Raw genomic sequence first — 12,818 nt, 5'->3', positions numbered from 1 at the left:
AAACACAGCAACTTTTTCACGGAAACGTGCTCTGTCACTATTTTGTGATGGCGATGATGCTGTGTTGGGTGGCTCTGACGGTAGGCTGTTGCCAATGTCGTAAATGCGGTTCTGGTTTCGTATCCAGTTGTGATTTTTCCACCCATTTCTTTGGAAAAAAGGTGCGCATTAGATTGGGGTAAATATGGTATACTAAACATACGAGAATACGTCGGGAATTAATACCGGGCTCGACGTAGAAAAGGGTCTTCACACTATGAAATGTGTCAAGTAAATTTATTGTTTATTGTCGCATCAGCATTACTGATCATAATGCGGCAGTGGTGGCTTTATTTGCAGTCTGGCAGCAGTAAGCCCGGGGAGTGCTTCAGCACATAGTTTCTTACAAAAGTTACTAGAGCGAAATGTGGTGCTAGTGGGAGCTGCAAGCCAGCGTAAAGTAAAGTATAGTAAAGCCAGCGTTGGAATGGTGCGTAGTACATATGTTTGTCTAAACTTCATCCTTCTGGGTTTTCGGGGTCTTTGCAAGTTGATCATGTTTCACAACATATTGCCTCATGAATGCACTGGTACGCAATGATAGTGCATGTGGGCATGATCTTATTGTTTTCATGCAATCAGCAGCCATGCAGTCCTGCAATCACGCATTGAAATTTAGGCCAGTAAAGGCGCATAAAGTGTAATGAACAAAGCCACAGGGACCCCTAAACCCATAAGCATAAAGATGGACACGGCGCCAGAGTTACCCCTAGTAATTTTAGTAAGAAACACCATGCTTCAGGGAAAGCGTACAAAGGGTCTCCACACTGTGACTGTCAGCGTGCACAGAAACAAACAAGCTTTGTCCGTGGTTGCCAGCATAGATTTTATGCAACTGTGTTATGGCTATAGGAAAATCACCAGCAAGTTGCTGCTGTCAGTCGCTGTCAGCAGTACCGTGGTGCAGAAATATATTAATACTAACATATGGTCACAGGACAGCTATTGGTACCGGGCAGTTGAAGGCATTTATAAACAGACTTTTGACTGGAGGAAACAGTGTCAAAGTTGCATGTGATAAAGGATGCCGAATTTCAGAACAAAACTGCAGAGGGGCCGTCAGTATCACTAAAAAACAAAACAAAAACATAAGCATTGTCAATTGTTATTAGCTGGTTAAGGCAAGAAAAGGTCCCAAATGTCCTGAAAAGTTATTTATATTGGATGAAAACAGCGTCGGGACAACAAAAACAGGGAAAGAGTAGTTGAACATGTAGGCAGCTCAGGGCGGTGATATTTGGAAATTTGTGTTGGAAACCTTAGTGCTGCAGTAAGCATAATAAAACAACTTCTTCTGGGAATGCTAATCTGTTTGCTTGTTGCTGATCCCAACTTCTGTTCCTGTGTACAGGGAATGCCCTGGTCTGTCGGCAAGTCACCAACATGTCAATCACTCGAGACCTCAAATGGCACACGCAGACATGCACCATTGGCTTTAGCGTGTACGGTGAGTTCAACAAGCTTGTCTTTCTTGACACCATTGTTAGCTGCATGAGTCATGCCATTCATAGTATGCACAGTCAGTTACACAGAAGCCTCATTTTCTCAGTTTCTTTTTTGTTGAAACATGTCAACCTATGAAGGCTTGCTTGCACTCCTATACTCTTGTTTCAGCAGTTCCATGCAGTATTGTGGAAGCTACATGGCTCTTTGACCAGCAGGGGGGGGGCGAACACATCTTAAAGCTGCCTTTCCACGCCCTGTTGTCTGCTAGCGGCTGCAGCAGCGTCTACTAAGACTGTACTTGCGCAGCGAGATCAACTGTTGTGATAGTAGCTGTAGAAAATTTGTTCCATATTTGCTTCAATGCCAAAAAGGCATGCATCTTCATGATATTTCGAGGTACAGAGGAGAAGGGTTGCCAACACTGTGAAAGTGGGGTTCACAAGGGGCCATCGTTTGATCCCTCTTGTAACATCCACTTGTACACGGTGTGCTTGCTGACATTGTTATTAAGTCCAGCCATTTTCTTTATTATAATTAGTGCATGTTTACCGCACTCCTTCCACACTGTTCCAAGCATGTTCAATGCCAACTTATTCGTTCCTTTCACGTAAAAGAGCAGCTTGTAACGATACCGCACAAGCAAGTCTGCGGACTCCATTTTGGCAAAGCACGAAGCGCTACCCAGGAGGGAGTCCTCCGCAGTGTTGTTGCTGTGCCTGCTACCCATATGAATTTAGCCACTGTCAGATCAATTAATTGTTTGTACTTGTTAATGCAAATTAATTTCTGTACAGCAGCTTTGCATTATTTCTTTTTTCTTTGCACGTTTTCATTCGCACAAGTGGCGAACTCTGTTTTCAGTATCATAACGCCTCTATAAATATTTTATTAAAGAACGAAGCAAAATTCACTCTGCTGCATGGAACTACGGAAACAGAGCATGTGTTTGGCAAATTTGCCATCTGCTTTTGGAGGGTGAGAATGACTGTGTAATTCTTGGCGACATCTGACTGCTCACCATGTGAACATCAGATAGTAAGCGTTGGGCCGGTGGTGATTCGTCACACCCAGCTGCTTGGTGCAGTTGAGATGAAGGGTGTTTTACATGCAGCACGTTTCTCTCCATGGCTGTTGTAGGCATCTGGCCCGAGAATGCCGATGGCACGGACATAAACACGTGCTCCCGTTCCCACTCGGGCCGACTACTTGCCACCGGTGATGACTTTGGCAAAGTCAGGGTCTTCTCCTACCCTGCCTCCCAGCCCAAGGTTAGTGTGTTTGCCCAATTTATTTATCTATCTATCTATTTAATACCTGAAGGGCCCCATCTAAGTGGCGTTATTTTGTCCTATTCTTGGCTGTTGTTGTCATGAAAAGGCTTGGAACAGCCAATCTTGCAAATTCTTACAGCGAATATAGCTTTCAAGGGTTCTTCACACAGTTTTCTGTTTTTCAGTGTGTATTCAATGTTGCCAAATTGCTACTGCCTCTAGGATCAGTTTTGCGCAAGATGGAAACATGCTGCGTTACATTTGTGCAGCTGCCAGTGAAAAATCTGTGCAAAATGTTTCATGCTTCAAATAGATGTATTAAACACTGTTCTTATGGAGGCACACAGGCAAGCGCTGGGGCAACGAGGGTTTCATACCGTAGCATGCACCTTATGAGGTCCCTGCAAGTGGGGGACATGGGTGGCTTTGCAGCACTGGCATGTATACGGATATGTTCTTCTCGTGGTAGCAGCGTCTTGCTCTCTGGGGTTTGTCTCGTTTACTGCTTTAGAAGAAAACGGCACTGTTTTATATTTCCCGTGAGCACTGTCAGTTCCTTGTCATCGCACCTGCAGGCTGCTTTCACTTTGTTGGTGCATTTCAACCACGTTGTGTTTAAAAGCATCCCCCAAAACAGTTGGGTAACTAAACAACACAGGCTATGCAAGTGTTAATGGAAGTGCTGTGAAACGGAATACCACTCCACATTGTGGTTCTTTTTTTCCTTTCTTTTTGTGATTGATAGATTTGTTCTTGCCTAGCATTTGAGAAGAAAATGTTCTTTAAAGAAAAATAGCAGCATTGCTTCAGGGCAAAACTGATTGCAAGTTTTGGCACATCATAAAATTTACTTTGAGGACAGCAAGAAAACAGCTGAGCAGTTCTTTATTGCTCACTTGTTGTGTGGGTACTCGCTTTCAGAGGAGACTTGCGAAGTTCGTTCTCACCAAAGGTTTGGCCTAACAGAAGTACACTGAAACTATGGAGCACCAAATGGAATGTTCTCAGCTTCAAAGGCCTGGACTTGGCAGCAGTTAACCTTGAAAAAAGAAATCTACTATACTTACTGTTTGCCCTTCACATGACGAGCATTAAAAATGCTCGTCATGTGGAGCGTCAGCAGCTTGGTTATCTATGTATAGTGAGGTCCACTGTTAAAGGGGACACCTGAGCTCAACTTGCCCAGATCAGTACCTGAATTCATATTTTAGAACCTACTGACCATTCAGAATTCTGCAGTTCCTTCTGCCACCCTGTGAAGGCTTTTCTGCCATGTATATTTACTTTAATACTTAATTATATAGATTTGTACAACATGAATGTAGCTTGTATATAGCTCATGTAAGCTTATGATTGTGTTAACGGTGTAGTAGGACTTGAGCTTAACCAACGTCGAGTATCATCGCACAGTTGTACAGGATACCACCAGCAGGCTAAACACGAACTATGATGCACCTCTCACTCCTGCGTTTTCAAATGTAATTTGAAAGCAAAGGCCATTGAAGCCTGCAGACCCCATTGGCGCCATAAAGGAAGGGGGAAAAAAAAAATCTAGGAAGGAGCGTGATGTCAGGGCAGCTAGCCTCAGCAAGGCAGCCTCCTTTGACAACCGCCCCCCTCCCCCCAACCCTACCCCTTTCTCTCTTCCCTTGGGGATCCATTGGCGCAAATCGACTCTTGAGAAGTGAGCTGCATGTGGTTGCCAGACCATTCAAGGCACTGTTTGGTTAATGGTAGCTTTCAGTGACACCTGCGTCATAGTTGACTGGTGTTGCACTTTCCACTCTACTTTCTGCGATGCGAGAGCTTGGCTAAAAATTAACGCCCTCCTATCACGTGGTGCGAGCCAATTTCTCAAGAGCCTTACTTCATAATTTTTTTATTTGGCTTCAAAATTATCTAGTGAAACTTCCGCCTGTATTTTTTTCTTCTTTCATGATTGTTTCCCTTCTGCAGTATAGTCTGAAGGAACCATGCCATGAGGTTCACAGATTTCATTGGTCTTTGAAAGTGTGCATGTATGTTACAAATAAGCACTTGTGATGACTGGTTTAGTTAGTGAGGAAACGGACTTGAAGTTTGATGTCAATGTAGTTGCAACTATCCTGAACACAGCCTTAATTATGTAGGGGCGTATGCGAATAGCAATGTTTGAGACTGAACCGTATAGTGCCAGTAGTGAGTTGAATCAAATATTGAATACCTTTCAGATATAGTTTTCAAATAATGAACTGCTGTTTTTGCCATTAATATAAGACAATTTTCACATTCTAGCATTCACAGCCTTAGCAAGTTTCCTTCATTATTACATTGCACATTGAGAAGCGTTGCTTATTAAAAATACAAATGGAGCATTAGAAACAAATAAGCAGTTTGTTTGCTTACTGAAGACTCTCCGGAGAGTGCAAAGGATTGCTATTTAGCCAGTAAGGTCTGGCTCCCTGAGTAACTAGCCTGCTCCACTATGTAGCTTCTTGTATTGTCTGGCTGCTTTGGCTGCAGGGATGGAATTTATCGTATTTTGCTCCAATTTTACGTTTAGTCTGCTTTCCGCCAGCTTTGTTGTAACAAATGCTGCATCCATCCATTCGTGTTTGATCACGCACAATTTGAAGAATTGAAATATTCAAAAACTATTCGAGTACTTACGGATAGTGGGTATTCAATTCCAAGACCGAATCGAACGGGATGATATTCGATTTGTTATCCGAGAGTTTCGAATAATCACATGCATCAGAAAGTTAAGGGCTCGCTTCCCCTGTTTCTGCCTTGATGCAGTGCCTGAGCCACATGTATGGTGGTCACAGCAGTCACGTGACAGCAGTGGACTTCTTGCCCGACGACAACCGTCTCATCTCCCTGGGCGGACGGGACTGCGCAGTGCTTCAGTGGGCCGTCGTCTGAAATTGCAAGGGGCACCAAGAGGAACAGTTGGGCCGCACGCTTCGAAGTCACGCGACAAGGAGTTGCACCTCTGCGCCCCAGGACGATACGGGACAACACGTCAAGAGTGACACAAGGCTGTCCCGGTTGTTTCAACACACCGGAAAATTCCTCCACTGTTGAGGGTCTCAGTTGGCTCCGAGGAGCCAGGGCGTTGGAATTTCCCAGTGGTGAAACGGTCCTGAATGTGGCTCAAGGAATCGAACATGCAGAGGGTGACTTACGAAAGGCAATTCGGTTGTCATTTGTGTTCACAGCCTGTGATTGTCTATTGTTTGTGAAGTCATGACCGTCGTTTGCATTGCGTGTCACAGTGTGTTGTTGTGTGGGCAGTCGATGGAGGCAAATGTGTGAGGATGCTGTAATCCGCTTGCTGAGTGAGGCTCATGCAAACATGCTGAGAAAATGGCATCTGAAAAAAAAAAAAAATGCTCTCGCTGTCTGTTCTATTCTGATTGCAACCGGTGATTGTCGGTCCTAATCAAATTAGCTATTTGCGTCGCTTGCTGCCAGTGAAGGCAGTTGTATCGGCAGTTGTTGGATGTAGATGTACGATTCAACGCCGTAATCAGCTTGCTCTGCAAAATCAGTGAAACTCTATCTAGCAAGATCACATGAGCATGCTGGTGGTTATTGCGGGCTAAGTAATTTGTAGCTACTTCGAGGATCGCAACAATTATTTTTTTTTCTTTCTTGATAATCGTTGAACCAACTCGTGTTGTGCAGACATAAGCATTGACTGTTACTGTCATCCGTATTGGAAAACAGAGGTAGCGGCTATCATTTTACTGGTTGTTGAGGCATATACGTGTCTAATAACATGTCAGCGTATCACTGTCAGGATGTAATTGTACACTGCTCACTGCACCATCGAAAGGATTGTCTGGTTTCTCATCAAAATTTAGTTGCACGTTGTGTTCGTGAGATCTGACAAAGTCCATTTTCGGCATCACCGTTCGCCCCATGCGCATGCGATTCTTGTTTTCTTTTCGCTCTGTGGTTGGATGACATCATTGCCTCATAATTATCACACTGTGAGCTGTTATTTCATTAGCACTGTTTGTTAAGATCCCCCATAAATGGTGTCCTCAATATGGTCCCCCCCCCCCCCTTGTTTTTTTTTTATATTTGACTCTAGGTGCCTAGTACACAGCTTTCGCAAGAAATAATGGAACTACTCAGCTCATGATCACAGCTCTGAGGTACTCCACACAGGCAACACAGTCCAGCGACTGTACTCACTGACGCAGTCGCCCCTGGCAGCATTGATTCTTTTGACAAAGGCTGGTACATAGCTTTTTCACAGGTAGGACAGATGTGCTATTCCGTTCTGTGTCCTTAGTGAACAAGTTGGGCGTGAAGACATTGATCATTGACGTGCCTCAACCACAAACTCTGTAAAGCTCTCGCACGATTTGCCTTGTGCAGGTCAGCTTAGGCCCACGTTATTTAGTGGCAGGTTTAGCTTAGATTGTCCCAAATGACTGCTGTGTGTTGCGCAATTGAAGGTCTCTCTTCACTTTGGTCACCATCTGAAGCCGCTATTCCTTTCTCTTCTTTTTTTAAGCAGCAACTGTTTTCAACTGTGAATTTAAGTATGGCAACATCGCAATTAAGTTAGTTCCGACTATGTTTTACATTGTCTCCGCCACTGTGTGAACATTTGCTACCAGGAATCTCGCCTTCTTTGTGCAACTATCGTTTAATCAGCTTCTCTCCTGTCATGCTCTGTTATGATGGTTCTGCACGGAGATGTTGCGAGTACTAGTTGTAGCATCATCCAAGTTGCCATTGTGCGACGCGTTCAAATTTTTTTGCACTTAATGGCACCAGGTTTAATGCAGACAATTTTGTATACTCTTGCAGTATTTGTTGCATTGTTTGTTTAATGCCATGGCTCATGAGGTCAATAGACTGTCCTAATAGACCTTGAAAAAAACAAAAAAAACAAAGGAACTGCCTACAAAGGTATCTTTTGTTGGCTTTGACTATGGCTTTTGTGGTTATCGTTGCATGTAGACTTAAATGGAAGAGAGAAAAGACTGTGATTCTGCGTTTTGAAGTTCCACATTGTAGTAGCTCGTACGAAACAACATAGGTGCTTTGTGAAAGCCCTCCACATCGGCAATTTGTACTGCAGTCCATTTTGACTTCCGAGTGTGCCTGTTGGTTTGAGCATGGGTGTTCGCAAGGGCTCAGTGTGTGATAAAAGTAAAAAAAAAAAAATTGTAAGCTTAACAGCAATACACGAGGCATGTGAAAATGTCTATGAAGAGTTGAGGTTGTGACCACGCTCTTAGCGTCTGCTACATCTATGTTGTGTGTACATGCGTGGCGCCGGACGTGTGTGCAGAGGTTACACTTCCAACTGCTGTGCCGTAATTTCCACATTTCTAATTCCTAGCCTCATTTAGAAATTTTGGGATTGAGTGTTCAAAGTGTTTGTTGCACGAGCAATTGTGGTGCGGTCAGTCATCAGTGACATAACTGTGACGCTATTGCAGTCATTGTGACGCACCTCTGTACGTGATGCTGATATGTTGGTGACTTGACTATAGCTGTGTGTTGTACATTTGCATGCGGCAGTTTTCATACCAGCATGCCATTTTTGTGACTCGCGCACGGTTTGCCATGGAGTTGAGGGATAGACTGTATTTACAAGGCCCATTCACTCCCGATGTGAGTAAAGTTTGCTGAGAATGCCAGAACTGTGTTTTCCAGGGGCAGTTTTATGCGGTAGACAAATAAATTGTTGCATGAAAGCCACGAAGCATTGCATAAGCATTCGCAGCAGTTAAATATTTGAGAAAGTTTTCACTTCGCACATCTCTTCGTCTTTAGCAGCAGATGCTCTCACTGCAAGATACGATAATTGTGGTTACGCTCTAGTACGTGTGCTTGCTATGTATCGCACTGCAATCCTTTATTGCAATAATGCTTCTTATGGTGATAGTTATGGATCACTATACTATAGCTGCCTCTTTTGGCTGGAAGTTAACTTGACATTGCTCTAGTGTCTTGAGGAGACAGTTGCAAAATAGCATTTGCGAGGAGGTGGGAGCTTGAATTTTCTTGCGTGCTTGCTTCCGGGAGTGCAAACAAACTATGTAGCTATCTTTCCGGTGTTTTATAACAATGTTAAGGCCCTAAATGCGTGGCGTTTTTGAACGCTCGTCTTGGTATGTTCACTTGCAGTGACAAAGCTTGCTGGCAACTTGCCATATTATTACATTGCTTGTCTTTAGCTTTCTTTTTTTTTGCACTAAATTTTTTTGCCAGCGTTGTTTGGGTGCTTAGCACTGTGCAAGTCATTGATTTCATCAGAGGTTTTCATGTCGACATGATCTGCATGTGGAGTGGGTGTTTTTTTGTGAAGAGTGACTCTTGTTTTTACTGCACTGAGATTGTGTATTCGGGAACTGACAGCTATATCTGGTGAGATCGAAGTTTCCTCGAAAGACAGCGCATGAGCTAGACGTTCTTTTTCATATTTTTTTATACTTTCTTTTTTGGTATGTTCGTTCCTGTTTGTCTTGGCAAATGTCGGGCAGCATGTATACTGCCAGTTAGTGGAGGAACAATTGTGCATTAACAGTTTAGCCTCCTCAGCATGGAAATGAGGGACGTCACTGTTACGCTTTCGTTGTGATTCGTTCAACAGGGTTACGAGCCTGTTGCATTAATATTGTGCATTCTGGGGGTGCAGCTGTTTGTACGTTCAATCAAAAGCGCATGGTAAAAGTGAATGAAAAACCAAATAAGCAATATTCTGCGAGCTTTTATATCGCAAAGTGCACGTCACGTTGTGCTTATATATCCCGGTGCTTGTTAACTTTTGCCGAACGTGCGCATACTTTTCAACAGTTCGGTGCAGACTATCCCGTTCACTGGCAGTAAATGATGAAACTGCTTGTAGCAGTAGGTCTGTTCATTGCTTGTCTGCTAGCAGGCCGTGAAATAGGCATTTGTAACAGCAGGTCATCATCACATAAATGGATGTGGTTGTTTTGCTTGTCTGGTCAGAGGTTGTAGATGTTGAATGCAAGACAGTGTCTCTTGTGGAGTTACTGACATGCTCTTATTGGTTCACATTTGTCATGTGCCTGCTGTTATTTTTATCGTGTCAACAATGAATGAGAACTTTGCAGCTGTTTTATGTTACCATGCTTACCGTTCAAAGTGAGACTTTTTTTTTATTTTAGCACTGTTTACATTTGTTTCAATGTTTTACCAACTGCTTGCTCGTTTTGTGGCGCATGGTAGGTTGCGATTGTTCAATGTAAACATGGTGCGTTATTTTTTTCGCATTTAACATTTCACTCATTTACTTCATGGCATCTGGAATGCACATTGAAGCATATGCAACTGCATGTTTGTAAAAGTGCGTTTGAAGTGTTGGTTTCTGCAAATTTGTGAAATGAAAACACATCCACTCTGCACTTGTGCATAAAGCACTTTGGATGTCTCTCAGAGACATTACAGCTGCCTGCAGATATGAAAGAAGCTGTTAAATCAAAAGGGCTTGCTTCGTATCTTTAGTTGCAACTTAAGCTATACACATTGATATACTGGCCTTCATGCCAAAGCCTGGTAGGAAGCTTTTCGTCTTCATAAATTTTTGGAGCAGCTGTTCATTTTTCTGCTTTTAAATCAAAGATTTTTGTTACCTTATTGATGTTTCGATGCAGCTAGATCAGTTGACAGCTGCATGGTTCTGTGTGCGGTGTGTGTGCATGAAATTATTTGAACACATACTGTGGAGCATGTCTTGGATCATACCGTGCGCTTTGTATATTTAGGATGTTTGCGGAGCACTGCCTGCTGTATTCAGAAATATGCTCGACTGTAATATCACGCTCAAATCTGCTGAGTGAAAAGAAGCATTGACCCCCCCCCCCCCCCTTCTCATCCGGCACCAATTTATATGGCTACTACAATTCAGTAATTGTCCCTTACGACATGCCTGAAATTTTGCAATCGGGACACTTTCAATATGTGCTCAAAGGTGTTGGAGTTAAGGGGGCATTCCATTTAAATTATTAATCCTTAAGAGCCTGGAGGGCATTGCGTAAGGGAGGCACACAAGTGCGTATTATGCAATCAACATGCAACCGCTTAGTGCAGGAGCAGTTTAGAAGCATTGCTGAATTGCCATCACTACTTCAGTCAAGGCTGACCTCAGCACAGCTGATACAAGTAAGAGTGAACTTCAAGTGGAGGTAGCATTCAGGAATCTGGAAACTCTGTTTGTTTTTTAAGCTGCAAAGTTTAAAGAGAGCATTACCATTGCCACTACGTCTTGCAGCAGTTCTTGCTCAACGTTAAGCTCGAAACGTCCTGAGTGCGCAAATGCATGAATCGGGCCAAGTCGACAGGAGCATTTCACATGCAGGCTTTAAGGTAACGAGTAACTCGAGTGTGAGCCATATTCATAGCTGGTGTTGCCACATGAATGCCACATCATGTGGTTCACATGTATAATGTAACATGCAGCACAAGTTATGTACAGCACATGAGAAAAGTGAGTTCATGTAATGGCTGCTTGCGGCCTCATCATTTCATCTATCGTAGCATCATTGTAGCTTCCCGTCTTTTTTCACACCTCTTGGGTACGAGCAGAGGTGTGGAGTGTACTGTGTACATTTTGGTTTCTTGCCAAAATTTTTGGGGGTGTCATGTATGGTCAGGTTTGGAAATGTGTAGGCCCAAGTGCATTTTCTTCACCGCAGTGTCTTCTTTTCTTTCTTCTGTAGTTATAGTCTGTGTACAAAGCATTAATGAGACAAGAATGTTTTTTTTTTTCCCATTCTCTTGAGGATTAGAAACTTGGAACAAGAGAGATGGAAACAAGGAAGGAAAGTCTGATGTTTATGATGAGTATAGCTTTTTCACCATGCAGTCCTTCAAATTGCTTAAAGTGTACATAACAGGGTTAGTATGACATAGTATGACTTGGAGTAAAAATAATGCTTTCTGACATCGTTCAGAACAAGTTCTTTGTCGTGTGTTGAGTGGTTCATGCAGTATGTTATTGCAAGTTAAATACATCACTGCAAGTCAGTGATGAACATAATCATTATCAGAGTTAGTAGGCTTTTGTAGAACCATTACGGAAGAGCTGGGCAAATTATGTCAACAAAAATCTTGTGCAAGGTTGCCTTATTTTTTGTTGTTTCCTGAAGCATTGCGAATCTGCATACACTTTGAAAGTATCTGCTAATGCATCCCTACTGAACACACCTGTATGCATTCTCATGATTCTGCATGACTTCTGTATCTGGAATGAAAAAAAAGCAGAACTGGTATTGTTTCCATACCTGTAATACCGAAAACTTTTGAAATTATGAAAATCCATGTGCACCAGTTTTGTTGAGACATGTTAACTCATTGCAATATATAAACACCATTCACAGCTCGCACGTCATACATTAGCATAGTTCACAAGCCAGTTCTCCTTTTCTACGCACATGCCAGAGTGTCAGGCACATCACCATCATGTTGTTACTTTTTTACATTTATTTGCAGATTGAATATATAGTGCATACAAATAATCGGTAATAATATATACGACAGCAGGAGCACCCTTGTGCACCCTGAAATGTCCTTGAGCTCGGAGTGGCGATTGTTGCATACATGGGCTGCCGCAATATGACGAACCTTTTATGTGTGCAGCTACAGATTCGTTCCGTGTTGTCCATTTACTTTTTTGCCAGCATGGAGGATTTTCTAAGCCCCGTGTGGGTTTGGGGCTACACTCGTATATTGACATGTGACTGCTATGGACTGGCAATATTTATTATGTATCTGCTTTGAGTGAAAACTCTCATTTTGCTTCTCTCTTTGTAAATAACTAATAAAAATGCACATCTTCTATGCCTTCTTTGCCAAGTCAATTTTTCATGGGATCTTTCTTTGGCACTGTTGTCCCTTACTGAGAAATGAATTATATGGCACATTGCAAGGGTTTATATACAAGTGTGTTTTTTGTGTTTATAGCACTCTCTCCCATTCAAAAGACGGGACAGGTAATCCCCCAAAATAAGGGCTGCTGAAATTGGTTACAGACGTTCACGTAATTGCTCTAGCTAAATTACATAGTGAAGTCGTGCAGTATCCCAC

The 12,818-nt window shown here is 42.8% G+C and overlaps 1 protein-coding gene across 10 annotated transcripts in view; it reads left to right on the top strand.

Annotated features, from left to right (window-relative positions):
* The window catches only part of LOC126534122 (echinoderm microtubule-associated protein-like 2), a 243,654-nt gene extending 231,079 nt beyond the window's left edge, over nt 1-12,575 (top strand). For all 10 annotated transcript variants that reach the window (XM_055072681.2, XM_055072682.1, XM_050181351.2 and 7 more), the window contains 3 exons: nt 1,391-1,486; nt 2,623-2,753; nt 5,535-12,575. In XM_055072681.2, coding sequence (XP_054928656.1) covers nt 1,391-1,486; nt 2,623-2,753; nt 5,535-5,660 — 353 coding nt within the window. In that variant the 3' untranslated portion in view covers nt 5,661-12,575. The remainder of the gene's footprint in view (nt 1-1,390; nt 1,487-2,622; nt 2,754-5,534) is intronic.
* Nucleotides 12,576-12,818: the final 243 nt, after the last annotated feature.

Source organism: Dermacentor andersoni, chromosome 7, assembly GCF_023375885.2.
Source record: "Dermacentor andersoni chromosome 7, qqDerAnde1_hic_scaffold, whole genome shotgun sequence".
In the NCBI taxonomy this organism is placed as follows: Eukaryota; Metazoa; Arthropoda; class Arachnida; order Ixodida; family Ixodidae; genus Dermacentor; species Dermacentor andersoni.
This window is presented reverse-complemented; position numbering and strand designations above follow the sequence as displayed.